This window comes from Gavialis gangeticus, unplaced genomic scaffold (genome assembly GCF_001723915.1).
Source record: "Gavialis gangeticus isolate Ggan-Ray unplaced genomic scaffold, GavGan_comp1, whole genome shotgun sequence".
Classification (NCBI taxonomy): Eukaryota; Metazoa; Chordata; order Crocodylia; family Gavialidae; genus Gavialis; species Gavialis gangeticus.
In genome coordinates, this window is record NW_017729027.1 from 11,614,491 (window position 1) to 11,631,559 (window position 17,069).

Consider the following 17,069-nt stretch of genomic DNA (forward strand, 5'->3'; position numbering starts at 1 on the left):
CCTTCCCTCCAATCAGTGCCAGGGGTGGGGCTGCCATGAAATACCTGCAGATGAGCAGGCTGCAAAAAACCTTTTGCCTCTGTGATTTAAATAGGTCCCTACCAATGCACCATTTAAAGCATGTATGGCTGGGAACTGGGGTGGAAAGAGCTTTCCCAGCCCAGGATTCCAGTGCTGAGTGTTTTGAAAGTGTTGTGTGCACCACCTAGCTGGCACTCTCAAAGCCTGTGGACCTGGAAACCACAGAAGGGAGAGCTCTTTCTACCACAGTTCCTGGGCCTGGGAGCTTTAAATGCTGCCTGCAGAAGGGGCAAACCATCTGCTTGCACTTCAGGCTAGAGACCCTAGTCTGGGGAACAGGTAGAGGGCTTTCCCCTGGTGCTTCAGTTCTGTCCCAGACTGGTCCAGGAGGCAAGAGGAGCCAGTGGGGCAAAGCCCCCAGCCCTTTCCATAAACCAGTTAGTCCCTACTCTAGAGAAGATGCTGCTTTGCACCCTTCCCAAACCAGAGAGGAAGGGGAGCATATAAGCATCCATTCTTGTGAGAGTTTCTCTCACAAGAGAAATTTTCCAGGTTAGCACCTGGAAGATCTTTCTCCTGCAGGGGGCAAGTTTCCCCCTGGAGAAACTGAATGAGTTCTGTATGCTTGTTATTTCTACTGGGAGAACAGCAATTCTTCCAGTAGCTTGTACTTGGCTAAAATTTAACTGGAAAACTGAAAAGACTGTTTAGTGTTTTTCAGAAGATAAATTGAAAAAATATGTAGACTATATAGCCTTTCCTTTATTGTTACATTATTTTCATTTTTATTAGCAGTTTGATGTTAAAAAAGACATTTAATTTTCTATAAAAAATGCTGAGTTACGACACCATTTCATGATATTAATACTTTTTTTGTACTTGGTTTTAACTTGTTAGCAGTTTTCATAAATGACAACTGTAGCCACTATATTTTCTTTAACATTCCAGAATTTAATTATCTAAAATGAAATTGTGTTGTATTAAAGTATTTTGTGACAGATTTTGTTTTCCTTGATTTATAGAAGATAACTGCTTTGGGAATTCATTTCCCTTAATGCACACTTTCTGACGTTTCTGAGTGAAAATGTGCTTACAGCATGTTGTCTTCTTGTTTGGGCCAAATCTGAAAATTAGCATGTAATGCTTCTTGCATACTAATCTCTGAATGTGGCACTATTCAAATATGAAAGTTGTTTTTTTCTGGCAAAAAAGTCAGAAGCTTTCAGGCAACCTAAGTGTTCAGTGTTTATGCATTTTTCTTTCTCTCCATTCTCTTGTTGACTATTTTTAGTGGAAACATTTGAAATGCTATTTTAATTTTGGAATATACTTTACAAAAATCAATATTTTTATTAAAACTCAGATTTTGCTTGGGACATGTTAGTCTTTGAAAATGAGATTTTAAATGTAGCATATTTACATTCGTTTTAAAAAGTATCCTGCTTCCTTTCTATTTCTAGTGCTGTGTTCAAACAAGCACATGGAAGTGGCATTTCTAAAATGTGTTTCTTAACTTTAGGAAAAAAAACAAAAGGTGTAGGGTATGCTTGGATGAGATTTCTTTTTTTATTGCACTTTGTAAGAGCAAAATAAATGAAAGGTCATGGCTACCTTCAGTTTCCTATACCTTATGGCCCACAGGCTGGATCCAGCCTACAGATGCATCAGACCTAGCCCACTGAGCACAGGGGCTTCAGGAGTGGGTCTCTGCTTGTGCCATGCCATAGCTGGGCAGCGGGGAGAAGCACGGGAAGCCAGGTTCTAGTGCTGGCCCAACTTGGACCCAGTTTGGTCATTCTGAACTGCTGCCGAAAAATGTTGTTGACCCCTGTCCTGTCCTAGTTTTTAATGATTTTTGTTTAAAATGTAAGGTGTCATTTTTAACAACTGGACAGTTTTTTACATTTTAATACTTTTTTCAATTTTTTTATGCGTTTTGTACTTTAATTACTTTCCTTTTTTCTTTGAATGTGAGTTTGCTGTTGATCTATAATTTGTGGGGTAGAACTGTACAGTGGGGTGAAAGAAAGATTTCTAGCTGTTGCATTGATTCTGTCAATGGAAAAAACAAAAAAAACTTCTTTAGTTTCTCCTTATTAGTAAGCTTTATTGGGAGAAAGGTGTCAAAGGATCAGTAAAAAAAAAAAAACAAAACAAAAAAAATATTGGCAGCCAGATGAACTGTTCAAGCAGCATGAAAAATTTATTTTTGGGTCACGCCTTGATTGACAGCAACAAGGCTCTCAAAACTTTTCATCCCTATTTCTTATCAAGACACAGGTAAGCAGGAAGCCAAAGAAAGCTGACTGCTGCTGACAAGGTAGGGAGCTATCAAAGAGCGTAAAACATTTACATAAAACCAAAAAATGTTTTGTTGTTCTTTTTGAGACCTCTTGGAAAGAAAAATGAGGATTATTTTTAATGTCATCCTTATGTTATAAATGTAACTGCTCAATGTCATCTGTTCTATTCTCCTCAAAGGCGGGTTTCTTCACTTATGTGGGAAGTCCGGTACATAGAGCATAATACACGAACATTCAATGAACCTGGAAGTCCTATTGTTAAATCTGCCAAATTCATCACAGATCTTCTGCTACACTTCATAAAGTGAGTAGATTACCGGATGTAATGTTTTCAGTCCATCTTCTAATAGTAGATTCAAATATAGTAGATCATTTTACCTGTTGATGAGAGCCTGCCATTTGCTTTAGCAAAGGATAGAAGTACACAACATCCAAAGGGAGAGGTGAACCTCGAGGCATTTTTAAAGAAAAGTAAATTACTTATAAAATGGGATATAATAAAGAGTATCAGAGTTTGAAAAACAAAATATTCAGTATATTACTTTTCATAGTTCAAAATCTAGAAATTTCATAATGGAAGGTTAATGTAATGAATTTTGTGGTTTAGAAATAATAGTCTTGTTATAGTCTGAAACATTATTTCTGGGAGTTTTAAGGAAAGGAGAATGCATTTCTTGCCACAGTGACTTTGATTTTATAGTTGTCATTTATTGCATGAGCTTTCTCTCCAATGATAGATATAAATTTGGGTGGAATGTATATGAACCATATGGACAGCCGCATATGTTTAAATAAAGTTGTTTAGCGTCAGGATTTCATACCATGTTAATGACAAAATTATGGGATTTTTCATTTAAAATTTTTTCCTGTTATCATAAGTTGATTGAAAAGTGGTGTCTTTTGTATGCCATAAATTGGGGAGGCTTTAAAAAGTTTTCATCTTCATTATTATAAAATTCTACATTAAATTTTTTGAAAAACTTTTTTATGGGGAACATTTTCTATTCCCCTCCTCCCCAAACTTTTCTATCTTTAGTTTAGTTTAAAAAAAATGGGGAGGGGAACATTTAAAAGGGTATTTTTTTTCCTTTATAAAACTGAAAAACATTGTTTTGGTCAAGACCTGTATCTTTCACAAAGATGTTAGCTATCGTTAGGCTTTTGGCATACATTACATTCATAGTGTGATTAATCCATTAATCATACAATAATGTGAAACATCTTTATGCCTGGTTTGTATTGTGCTTAATGTTGAACTTGTGCCCCGTAAGCATCCAGGAGTAGCCCATGCGTAGCCCAGCTTCATTTGAACATGTCAGCTTTTGGGGAGCTGGTCTGTTCAAAGTGCAGTTGTGCCACTAGGCTGCAATAAGCTTACTGGCACCAGAGAGCGTGAGATTTGGGGAACTTCCTCTGTGATTTCAGGCTCACACTACCCTGGGGCATTAACAAAGCAGGTGTACACAGTGCCTCCCTCCTGTGTCAGAATCATGATGCCTGGAGACCTTAACAAAGAGTGAATGCAGGAACTGATTCACCTGAAACTGGCTACACAGCTTGCCTTTCAAGCTGCCTGGAGGTGGGGAGCATGGTATTAGGGACCAGATATCTATGTTAGTCTCCCAGCCCTGGCAGTTGTTTGCCATCTGTGGGCAGCCTTAGTTACTGCTTTCCCCATAAAACTACTTGTAAAATGCAACTTCTCAACCTATCTTTTCTATGGGAAAATCAAAGAAAAAACACTGGTTTTCACTTTCAGTTTTGTTCAGGTAACCCTTTGTGTTTAAAACAAGTGAAACTTGTGATACACATGGTGGAAATAATGTCACAGTAAGCATATACACTGTGTTAATTTCTTTATGGATTGTAGTCAGTTTGCTTGAATACAGTTATCTAGATCAGTGATCACCAACCTTTTTAGATTTGGGGCAGAGATGGGAAGATGGGCACTTGGATCCAACTGCTGCCACTGATTTTCCCCATGGCAACATGGTGAGAGCACCCACCACTACTGCTTTTCCCTACTGTGGCATGGGAAAACAACTGCTGCCAATGCCCCCTGCTGCTGAATGCCTCCAGATGTAGCCTGCAGGCCACAGGTTGCCAAGCCATGATCTAGACATTCGGATAAAACTTTCATTGGACTCTTTGTACTCTGTTAATTCTGCCCTCTCTGCTGGTCTTCCATGAAAGATGCTTTTTAAAGATAGCAGATTTCAGTCCTTTTGCCTTTTTATGCTGGGAATAAGATTCCTAAATTTCATGTGATCAGCTTAGCAGGCTAAATGCATAATATGTGTTTGCTGGAACCAGGGCCCCCACGATAAAGTCTTACACAAAATGCATCCTTCTGGTATCCTTTGTTAGAGGCTGGGAATAAGTGTCTGTCAGCATTTTATTTAGTCCTTTTACTGATAATGCTGGAAGCCATGTAGCTTAGTCAGTAGGGTGACTGACTTGCTTAGGGATTGAAGGACCTGGGCTTGATTCAAGATGAGGGGGGTGGGTTTCTACTCAGTTTTTCATTTTTAGTACTAAAATAATTTTAGTATGGCTGTGAGGCCCAACCAGCCTCTTACTCAATGGATACCAGGAGCTACCTGAGTATAAAGCAGCCGGAGCGTGATGCTGATCACATTACCTCTTCCTTGTGCCAAGAGTAGAGAAAAACTGGAGCCCTCCCAATTGTCCATAAATGGGACACCTTTATGGTTATATTATATTGCGGGTCAGTTGTTACCCACATAACATTTTAAAAAGAAATCACAAAAGCAAAAAATAGTTTTGTCATCCATTCTCCACACCTGTTATAGTCCCCTTTCATGGATGCAGAGAATAGCAGTGACGAAAAAAGCTCCTCATCTTAAACTTGCATAGAAGGAAACCTCATTAAATATATTGTCCATCATTAAACTACTGGCAAAAGCAGCATGTGCACAGTAACGGAAACCTTCTGTGAAGTTGATGAAATGAAATGCAGCCAACACTTGAGCATGACTCTAAAACACATGGTCCATGTTGGACACATTTGGGGTGGGGCTAAAAAAACCAAAAAAGGGTGGGTGTTCCATCCATAGGGAACTGCCACTGGGCCTGGAGGTACTGCAATAACAGGCCAGCACTAGGTGGGTCAGAGCTAGCCCTGACACCCGCCTGTTTATTCCAAAAATGCTTGATCATAGCCAAAAGACTAAGTTGCTGATGGGAGCCTACCGCAAAGATGGATTAGTAGAACTCATCTGAATAAGATATATAGTAATGCCTGTTATGCACAGTCCCCCTCAGCACTGACACTTCAGGTCATAGTGAGCCACTACATTGAATACATTTTGACTTCCTCTTCACTCCCACAGCTGAGCTGCAACTTTTTTCACATTTCCAGTGATTCCTTTTTTTCTTCACCAGCCTCAAATGTCTGGCAGACATCACCAAGTGTGGCTGCAGAGAGTGCAGACAGACTCCCTTTGTCACCCCCGCTTTCATGTTGTTGTACATGATTAGTGTGACCCCATCCTTCATGAGGTGACGGTGGACCAAGTTGCCCTGCATCTCATCTGCATCTAAATCTTTGGAGTATCCCAGGACTTATGACAAGAACATCCTGTCCCAGTCATGAGTGGGAGGCTAATTAGCATGTAGCTCCTTTGTGGGGCTTTCTAGAGTACACACATACTGAGTAGTGCTGAGCTATGGGGTCACCATGGCTTGAAATGCTTGTTGACTTTTCTGGGGTCCAGCCCAGTGAACTATATGGTAAATCATGAGCCTTTGGCTTTGGATTACCACCATGCATATGTAAATAGGTATAAAAATGCACCTTAAAAATATGTTTACGGAGTACCTGTGCTAATACTTGCAGTGGTTTCAAAATAGGTAAAATGCATAAATTCTGATGATCTAAGTCTATGGGGGGGAGGGGAGGGGTGTGGCCCTCAACAGGTCACCAAAACTCATAAGTGGCCCACCAGCCCAAATAATTGCCCACCCCTGCTTTAGAACTAAAATGTATGGCATTTAGGCCAACATAAAATGTGTGGCACAAACTCAGTTCTAAGAATGGGTATAGGTCTAAGAATGATTTGCCTGTGTTGCTTTTTTAAAATCTATCTGTTTTCTTTGGTCAAAATAGATGCAAGTAGCACTGGTCTGACCTAGAAATGTGTTTGTTTGTTTGTTTGTTTGTTTGTTTGTTTGTTTGTTTGTTTGTTTGTTTGTTTGTTTGTTTGTTTGTTTGTTTGTTTTTAAACTGATATAATTAAACCAGTGCAACAGACTGGGTGGATGCTTATTTTAATAGCAGCCTCTATCATTTTAGCCTATCAAAATATATGTTTAATTAAATCATTGTAGCTTCTGTGTGTGTAGACCAGATGTATACTTTTATGCATAACATAGACTTACATTAACATGATATTTCTTGTCCTACAGAGACCAGACTTGTTATGCTATAATTCCTTTATATAATACAATGAAGAAGAAAGTATTGTCTGACTCTGATGAGGTAAGCCAACTGAATGCTACATATATGTAAAAGTAATCTCAGTGGTCTGGTGCTGTGCTTGCACTCATTTATGGAAGAAATTGAGTTTTAATCTCTTCCCACTTTATACTGCAAAGGCAGCATGTTTAGCCCATTGCAAGAGGGTAAGGGAATGTGTTGCATCAATTAACAATATTCCTTTTAGCCAGTTGAAGAACACTGCTTGTAATTCCCTCTTGTATGGAGAACTTTAGTGCTACTTAAATTAAGTGGTACATGGATATTGTGCTAACCGTTTGCGGAGCGGTGAATTTCACTCTATTTACAAACTCTTTAAGTCCAAGCCTGTTAAAAAAAAAAAAATATTGATGTGTATATATGGTTATCATATTTTAGGAACTTGAGAGTTGGGGAAGAAAAGGTCACAAAAACAGGAAGATTCTTGGGACTATCATTCAGATCGCTGCAAATAACTGAAAATATGAATGGTAGTTTATTTAGTAACTTTTTCAAAAGTGTTTTGTTAATTTTGTTATGCGACTCATATTTTCTTGCTCAAAGGAAGAAGAGAAAGATACAAATGTTCCAGGAACTTCCACTAGGAAAAGAAAGGTAATACTTGGTTGCGCTTGCATCCATGATTTACAGTGTAACAGCTTTAAAAAAATTATCCAAACAGCTTAGAAATAGAAACCATTTTAGGCTGGTATAATCCTGTCTTTGAAGATTGTGTGTTTTTGCCTGGAAATCAGTTTTTAACGGTAGGTATTTTCTTCTTTCATCTGTTATGCAAAAGCATTTTTACCTGTTCCATTGTGTGTGGGATGGGGGTTAGGATTCACAATTTACAGTGTTTGCATGTAATAATTTTATTCTTTGACTTTGTGTATTAAAAAATTGGCTTGTGTAAACAAATCAGTATGGTCATTTCAGGATCATCAGCCCAAACGGAGGCTGCGCAATAGAGCTCAGTCTTATGACATTCAGGCATGGAAGAGACAATGCCAGGAGTTGCTGAATCTCATTTTTCAGTGCGAGGACTCTGAACCTTTTCGCCAACCAGTGGATCTCCTCGAATATCCAGTGAGTATTTTAATAATGGGGAAAAAGCTGGTCAGTGTTTGTATATTTTGATTGATTTGGAGGAGAGGGGGCTCCTTTGGAGTTTCATATTTTTTCAACAATATTCATCAGGATTGTCTAAATAATTTAAATGTCTAATAATAGTTGAGAACCTGTGCTCTTTTGAACTGAGTGATATAAACTGATGCTCAGTAACAGAAGATCAGTACTTGATTTTGTTTGTAATTATATCTAGATTAGACTAAAACCAAAAATTAATTAGTATTTTTACACATCATTGCTCTGATTACAGGCCTGTTTGGTTATTACAGTTAAGGTAGCTGTATACTTTCCATTGAGACCCTATTTCTAGTTGTTTATAAGTTAGATGTCCTTGCTTTTAGGAGCTAGAATTTTCCAGATCAGGTGTCTATCTTAGAATGAAATACTTCTGAAAGTGTTGAGGGGGAAAAAAACATTCAGAAATTTCTAGGAACAAGTTTTGGAAAAAGTTTTAGTGCTTCTATATCATAAAGCAGGAACTAGCTAGGTGGATTCTTCTAGCATTCCATGTGCTTTTTCCTGTCTTTGTGAAATGTCATCCAAATTTGTCCAAGTTTGTATGTTCTGAAACCACAGCTTGCATAATTTCAGTAGAAATTTAAGAGCCTGGCAGCAGTATTCTATGAAGATACCATCTACAATGAACGTGCTCTGCTTAGAGCAGTGAGTGTGTCACATCTCATCATTTCAAGGGACTGGTTTTCAACCCTCTTGGATGTGAGGCAGACCTTTGTAACTTTTGTGAATTGACCAGCACCCCATTTCAAAAACTAACTTATTTATTACGGTGCTTACCTGCTAAAAGAAGGGCTGGGAAGGAGGAGCAGCAGCTGGCAGGAAAGAGCCTGTGCTGCAGTAAGTTGGAAGGAAATTGAGGTGCAACAGAAGGGAAGAATCTGCATTATCCTACTCATCTCCTCTCTCTCCCAGCAGCACCCTTTAAAGCCTATTAGCACTTCAGGGTGCTGTGTCACTCTGGTTGAGAATCAGTGTTTCAAGGGTAGTGAGGGCAAGAGCAGGACTTTCTATATATTTGTTCCTCTACCATTCTTGGAGTTACTATATGTCGGACACTGGAACAAAGAGCCAGGGAGATGGCCTCTTCTGCTATGACTGCTTCCAGTGCTGGAGTTCAATACAGAAGTGTGAAGGAGAAATCAGGTGGCTTTACTTCAGTGTATTTGGGAAAAGTGGCAAGTCTGGAAGACACAAGCACTGACTTAGAGGATGTGGAGGGAGAGGTGCTCAAGGGTCTATAACGGCTAGATTGTGTGTTCCTCCAGACCCTAGAATTGGACCTGTTACTCCTGACTGCCATATTTTCCCTGTCAGCACGTAACTATAACATCTGTTAGCATCATGTTTCATTCCATTCTAATAGGGGCTACACAGAGGATAGGTTGCTACTACTCTCATGGCACAATTGATTTCAAATGGTAGAGTTCTTTGCTGTGGATTAAAAGGACCTAACTCTTCTGCTGATCTGTGTGAACAATGTGGGGAAAACAAAATATTGTTAGTCTGTTGTATGCTGGCATCATCTTCTATATGATGCTAAGCTATTACTATATAACTTTATTTTGGAATTTTAGGCCTGTTACTCTTTTTTTTAAGTCGCTGTTTTAAACTTAGCTGTTGAGCTGTCGAAGGTGGGGCACTACCTTTTATCTCTTCACACTGAAATTTTATTAAAAATACAGAATTTCTACTGAAGTGGTTTATTTATTAAATGGGTCTGAGTTTGTATTGGATAACTTTAAAACGCTCAGGTTCTTCGTTTAACTCTGCCAGTTGTAGCCTGCCTCATGACTTGGAAAAAGCACTATTTCTATAGAATAGTTATGGGAAGCTGTTTTTGTGGTCTTCTATCCAAACCTGAGAGAGAATTTTGATAAACCCTTTATAAGTGACAGATAATCATGTCTTGATGGGTGAGAAGTATTGGGACAAATAAAATTAACTTTAATTACATGTTGATTTGCCAATTTTTTTAATAGGATTATAGAGACATTATTGACACACCAATGGATTTTGCTACAGTTAGAGAAACTCTGGAGGCTGGCAATTATGAGTCACCAATGGAATTATGTAAAGATGTGAGACTTATTTTCAGCAACTCCAAAGCTTACACGCCAAGCAAAAGATCAAGGGTATGGATTTATAGTTCACGCCATTAAAAAATTCTTTCTTTAATAAAGAATATGTAAACCTTAGACATAAACAAAGGAGAACTTATTTTTGTTTAAGATTAAAGACCAAAACAACATTGGGCTATTTGGAAATATCAATAGTTTAAATGCTTTGTATGCTCTTCCCACATGAATTTTGTTTCTAATGACAAAACAAATTCCTTATGAATAAAAGGAGACCTTTTTATTAAGAGTGGGCCACCCCTTGTGAACAGACCATCACTATGGGTAGCTGATCCCCAGTGGTTATTCCAAGCATATGTGACCCATGCAAAGAGCTGCTCTCTCACCCTCCCTGTTGGAGCCTGTGTTCACCATTGCCACCAGAAACCGTAGTAAGCAAGGATTTGAAACAGCTAATTTGATAGTGATGGTAAGCACAGGTGGTGGCCTGGAGGAGTTGGGGGAGAATGATGAGAGAGAAGGCCCTTTGCATGGAGCAGGGACAGCTGGAGCCTAGAGTATCAGCCAGGATCAGTCAGCCAGTAGTAGAATGTGGGTTGGATTGGGTAGAAGAGGATCAGCCAGACATTCTTAAGACACAGGCCTGATCCAGCCTACGGGCTGTTTTGAAGTTCTCTTCTGCAACTTTTTCAGATTTTAAATTGATACTTCTGAGGTGTAGTTTAAATAGGTAACTTTTTGACAACAGAGTCCAAAAGTGTTGAAGGAGTGATTGGACAGATGGTAACAATAAATATTTTATGCAAAGTATAACTATTTGTGAGAGGATAATACTTGATTCTCAAACTCGTCACTCTTAGAGTTCCATAAATCAGAATATTAAAATGGTTAGATTACAAAGGGATAATATCATTCTGTGATGTTTACTGGTTTGCACTGAGATTGAGGAGACTCTCAATTGTCCTTGCAAATCCTGTTGTTTTTTTCATCTGCCAATTTATTTTTAAACTGTTGGCCCCATGTTGTTAGCTTTTTTGTTGATTTCCTTTAGTTCTTGGGATTCTTTTCTGGTTTAAAGAGTCCTATGGAAGTAATTGCTGCACATAAATGTATTACTGTTCCAGGGATAGGCTTTTCTTCTAGTACTAGAAGACCAGTGTAAACAACCAGGCTGGTATGCTGTGTGTGGCTACTGATGCAAATGGTGAATGCTCCATCAAGTTTTTACTTTGACTCTTGTCCCAGCATGTAGGCAACAAGGTTCTTAGGAGAGAGAGCCTCAGTTAAAAGATCTTAGGTCAGCATGATTGGTCTAGTTCGGTCAATATTGGGCAATCTGTTCGGCATTTGGAATGATTTAGAAATTGTTCTCTGCCCTTGCCAACATCAGATGTTGGGACTTTTCAGACTTTGGGATTGGGATTCCTTTGTGTTCTTTTCTCCTCTGCTTCAGGTCTTCTCGGATTGGAGCGAGCACATGGTTGATGTTATCATGGCTTGAGCGTGGCCTCACCAATTACACTACTTAAATATCTTGTTTTGGAAACCATTTATTTTACCAGTCATATTAATTCGTATCTTCTAAAGGCATTTAAATCATGCTGAAACCAATACCTGTTTACAATTTGAACTTCTAATTAAAATGTAGGTTTCTAGCTTCAGTGATTCTGAAGCTATCAGCAAAAAATATTCTAGGTTCTTTAGAGAGCTCAGTGGACTCTCCACACACAGTGTATATACACTGAAGTAGAAATGGTCTTCAGTCTGGTTCTAGACATTCATTGGTGTTGGTGTCAGTATTCCTCATTTTGGCTTGCTTGTTCTTCTCTCTGAAAATGGGGTGACAGCTACTACTGTCTGCCCCCCATGAGATCAGACTTAAGTTTTTTTTCCATTTATATGGCACTTCCTTATGAGTTTAAAAAAAAAAGTGTTCAAGTGATTTAGATACTGTCACATTTATTGCTTTTGTGTCTTGGTGCCAGACTACCAGATCCCTTAAATGCAGTGGCTCCACTGTTACACTCCAATCACTTGTCATCTTTCAAGGGGGATTTTACCTCCTATTATATTACTTTAGCCAGTCCATTTGTCATTTTGTTTTTTTCCTGGAACTGTGGTGCATCTGTAATCCAATTAATTGTATAAGAGAGAAACTCATGCACGCCCATTCAGCTGAGGGCAAAGCTTAAAAAAAAAAATCTGAGGTTTACAGGTACATGGATAGTTGTCATCCATTTAAGTAGCTAACCTTATGTCGTCTTTTGGGATGAGTTGCTACTCCTGGTTGATGTCCATAGATGGGGTTATATATATGCAACTTAATCCAGAAAACTGGATTTTCAGAGTGTTCCCTTGTTAGGTTCCCATTCTCACTCTTCCTTTGTTTCTTCAGAGACTTTGTTGTGGAAAGGCAATCAGGAACTGAGGGAATAGGAGCTGTGCTCATCTTCTAAATTTTTCCTTTTTTCCACTGTGTTTGTCTTCACAGGATTATGGCCCACTTTTTCTATGAACTGCTTTGATGGTTCCAAAGCTAGACTCCCAAGAGTGCAGATTTATGGGCTCCTCCTGTAAATTTCCTTTCATTTATTTCATTTAGAAGCTAAAACATTTCTATATTAAAGTGGTATGTTTTTCTATATAGATATAGCTCTAGGTAGGTGAATAGGAAAACAGTGCTTCTGGAAAAAATGTAAACCTTAAACAAACAAACAAACAAAAACCCCTTCTTTGTCTTGTTCACTTATACCCTGCATTGGCTTTTTTTTAATAGATTTACAGCATGAGTTTGCGCCTTTCTGCTTTCTTTGAGGAACATATAAGTTCTATTTTATCAGATTATAAATCTGCTGTGCGTTTTCATAAAAGAAGTTCATTAAAGAAACGGAGGAAAAAAAGAAGCAGAAGCAGCTCGGTGTCCAGTAGCGTTGCATCAAGGTACATTCATTGCTGTGTGCTATGAAATGCTCTGTTTGAAATATAATAGTAGAACTTGGTATGGTGTTTTTTTAATACTCCTTTACTATTCCCTATATTGCAGAATGATATATTTGACATGCAAGTTCCTATGATGTGGAAGATTTTTAAACTTTAACTAAAGCTAGTGTAAGTGCTTAAAATTCAAATAACTGCTAAATATGTACAGTAAACCAGCATTATTAGGATAGTGACAGCATCATATTTTGTCATAACTACAGCATTTACAGTGATCCTTCACTAAAGATTCACTTTTCAGAGGTTCACAACTACATGAAATTCCACTGTAAATGTAATATGTTTAACATATTTCATACAGAAACAACTTTTGGCTTCCACAGTCTTAGACACTGCCTAGCATATTGTTTCTTTTATTCCTTTAAAAGATTAACTCTAATCTCCAGGCTGTAAATCTCACTTTTATTTACAGCCCTGAAAGGAAGAGAAGGTTTATAAAACCTCAGTTGAAGACAGAGGCCTTGACTGCTCCTTCATCTTTGGTACCTGCACGTTCAACAACACTGAGACACATTGCTGCTCAGATGAATGGAAAAGCAGCTGAAACGTCTTCTCTAGTGCGGACTAGAAGCAATAGGGGGGTGCTAGATACTCCTGTTACAGAACAACCATCCACTTCTTCAGGAGGAAAGCCTTTAACTACAAAGCCTTTAATTACAAAACCCAATTCTGCGGTGTCAGGGAAATCAGGTAGGTGTTGTAAAGGCATTCATAATATTTGCAAGCTTTTAAATTTAATGGTTTCTTGTTTCTTAGATATTTATGTTCTTGATTAAGAATGGGCCCCATTTACTCAAGTTAGTAGATCTCAGAGGGAGCCTGAATGGCTCACAGGATTGGTACGAGACCATGGAATCTTTTCCCTCTGGGTTACTAGTTCAAATACAGTTTAGGTCAGTATTGACTGAAAGTTACTGCATTGTCTGTTTTGCTTGGGGTGTTCAACCCAAGACTGCAGGCCAAATCCAGCCCCCAGTGTGCTGGGTCATGCAACCCACAAGTATGTGGGAAACCCTACAGGCCATGGCCTTTCATGCTAGATCAGGCATGCCAGGCTAGTGTCGGACGTGATGCTGGCTTATGGGACTGGGTGGAGGTGATGCAGGGTTCTTATCGTGATGTAGGGCTCCATGCTATTCATGCAGCCCACAGGTCCAGAACATTAAGCACTACTGGTTTAGCCAGATTAGATAGATTTATACAAATGCTATAAACTAAAATCAGTGCCATTTTGCTTACAAAGGGTTTGTCTTTTTAGTACTGGAAAATTCTGCCAAACATTCCAGGAGTCAAAATGTTCTGTCAAACGCTAGCCAATCTGGTTACAGTCACAACACTAGAAATAACTCCTCAAGAGAAAATCTGGAGAAAGATAAACAAGTCAAGCGAAAAGTGAAATCATCCACTGTTAATCAGGAAGGTAAGACATTTTTAAAAGAGTATTTGGCTATATTTCAGAAAGTGGTGATTTTAATTCCATTGTAGCTAGTTGAGTATACCATGACTGTTTTTAATAATTGCTATTATTCCTTATAATAGGAAGGTTAGCTACATGACTTAATTATGCCATTATTATCCTTTGATTTCATAGTTAATTTTTCTGGATTCTAAATACACCTACCAACAACATAGTATTTATGTTGTAATTACTCTGTCATAAAATCAAATTTCTGTTTATATAAAGTTAATTCTAATTACAAGTATGGGTTAGTATGACTACAGTGTAATTCTTGTATACTGAAAAACTGTAATCTTATATTTTAAACTAAGCAATGTCAAATGTCTTAACATACGAACATCAAGAGGGGGGAGCAAGCCTGTAATAATCACTTCTCAAGGAAAACATTTTGGTTTTATCTTTTGGCTTAATTTTATTTAAGGTAGTTTTATGTTCCCTAATGAAATGGTAATGTGTGTAGTATATTTCATTCGTATTCAAGGCTTCCTGAGACAGTGTTACAAACTGCAGACTACGGGAAATATTGTTGTTCCACACCATTTAATCTGTTGCGAGGGAATAGCTGCTTTTTTTCTTCATGAGTGTTTCTTCAGTCAAGTAAAAATGGTGTACTGCCACCTTAATATCAAGCATTAGGAAGGGTAGGAAAGAAGAAACAATTTTACCTCAACTCTTTTGGAAAAGGTGCATTTTTTTTCCATGTTGGAGTGACTAGTTTCAGAGGGTTTGCTGCTTGCTTAGTTTCATGGGGCCCATTGGCACCTAATTACTTTTCTTCTTCTGAGTCTTCTTTGATACCAAGACTTCTGTAATTGTTGTAATACTTTGGATTTCAAAATCTGCTTTGCCTCTGGGGTATGTGTTTGTTGGAGGGACAAAGAACCTTTTGTTTAATGGAACCTAGTGCCCCAGACAAATATATTATTTGTAAATCTTCCAAAAAGCTAGTCTCAAAAAAGTGTAACAACCCTCAAAAATAAATTTATTGAAGAAATCCAATGAGTGCAACAGTCTTTGAAGTTCCTCTTCTTCCTTTGCTCTGAAGCCAGCCCCTGTTGTTGAATTGGTTAATAGAAAAGCTGCCTTGGGACTTAAGGTACCTTCAGGCATTGAGACCAGATCCTGTTCCACTGATTAGATATGTAAGTGGATTTCAACAAGTAAATGTAATCCTGTTCCACCCTGCTTAAGTGCATAAAATGTTAAAGTATCTGCTTTTGTAACTCCATCATGTTATCCTTAAAAGTAAGCCATGAAAAGCAGAAAGCAGGAGTACATATCAGCTTTTTATATTAACTATTTTTTGGGGAACTTGAGCTGAGTGGAATAAGATCATGCTTCTTAAGCCTCTAATAAATTGGAAGAGGATCTTGTCCCTTGACAAACACTCAAAAGAACTTGTCTTCATGATGTTGCCTTTGCCATCTAGCCATACCCTGAACCCTCACAGTATTCTCTTCCAGTCAGAAATCCCCGGGGTCCAAGATAGCAAGAAGAACAGATATTTTTGGCACTGTTCAGCATCAGCCAAGAAGTCTAGAGCTACTTACCTGATTTCTCCAAACTCCTCAACTAAACTTGAGTCTTCAGTATCTTCTTTCTTGTTTCTCTTGGCTCTGGTACCATGCTGTCAGTCTTTGAAAAATTGACACTTCCACTGCAGTGTTTATCATTGGTATGGTCAGTTTGGGGATCTTTGGTACCACCATTAAAAAAATAAATAAAACCAGCAACTTTAATATACATCTGCTTCATTGCTGACACGCTCAATAAAGAGTTCATTGCCAGCAGCTTTATTTATCTTGTCTGCTGACCTGGTGGTTACCCCACTTAAATTCTCCTAGACAGTTTATTTGTTATCATTTAATGTCTGGATTTTAAGCCTTCCCAGAGGTATGGGATCAGGAAGGAATTTTACCCCATGGTCAGATTGGTACAGACTGGGGGGTTTTGCCGCCTTCTGTAGCAGGGGGTGTGGCCCTCTACCAAGGATCTCTTGAGCATATATTGACAACATTTCACAGAAGCAGGATGTTGGCTGTTGTTTCTCTGCTTTCTGTGTGAGGTAAGTTTATTTGGTCTGTATTACGTCATGGGTGATGGTAGTCTCATGTAGAGTTTAGATTATGGTTGTATAGGATGTTTTGGATAGGGATGATCCTGCCTCAAACGGGAGGTTGGACTAGATGATCTCTGGAGGTACCTTCCAGCCCTACTTCTTTATGATGTGATTCTGTGATTTTTCTAACACTGGAATTCAGGATAATGATTATGAAACAAAATGAAGATGAATCCATGTTTGAGCTTAATCCTTTTGCAGAGGAAAGAGATGCAAAATCAGTTTAACAAGTAACCAGGCACTGTGACTGACATGCTTGCAGAAGTTCCTCTACTGTAGGGGTGGACAAAATATGGCCTGCAGGCCGGATCCGGCCTGTGAGGCCATTCTGCCCAGCCCACGGGGCCCCTGAAAAATTTAGAAAATTAAAATGTATCTGTCCTTGGTTCCTGTCAAAAATGGCAGGAGTCAGGGGCAGTAGGACCCAGGGGAAGCCCCAATGGATTCCTGCAACATCCCCCCCCCCCCCCCC

The 17,069-nt window shown here is 38.7% G+C and overlaps 1 protein-coding gene across 1 annotated transcript in view; it reads left to right on the top strand.

The window, feature by feature from the left end:
• The window catches only part of PHIP (pleckstrin homology domain interacting protein), a 217,830-nt gene that overhangs the window by 188,700 nt on the left and 12,061 nt on the right, over nt 1-17,069 (top strand). Inside the window, exons 29-36 of the mRNA XM_019520451.1 lie at nt 2,503-2,628; nt 6,753-6,825; nt 7,366-7,416; nt 7,738-7,887; nt 9,927-10,079; nt 12,799-12,962; nt 13,432-13,709; nt 14,278-14,439. Of these exons, the coding sequence (XP_019375996.1) occupies nt 2,503-2,628; nt 6,753-6,825; nt 7,366-7,416; nt 7,738-7,887; nt 9,927-10,079; nt 12,799-12,962; nt 13,432-13,709; nt 14,278-14,439 (1,157 nt within the window). The remainder of the gene's footprint in view (nt 1-2,502; nt 2,629-6,752; nt 6,826-7,365; nt 7,417-7,737; nt 7,888-9,926; nt 10,080-12,798; nt 12,963-13,431; nt 13,710-14,277; nt 14,440-17,069) is intronic.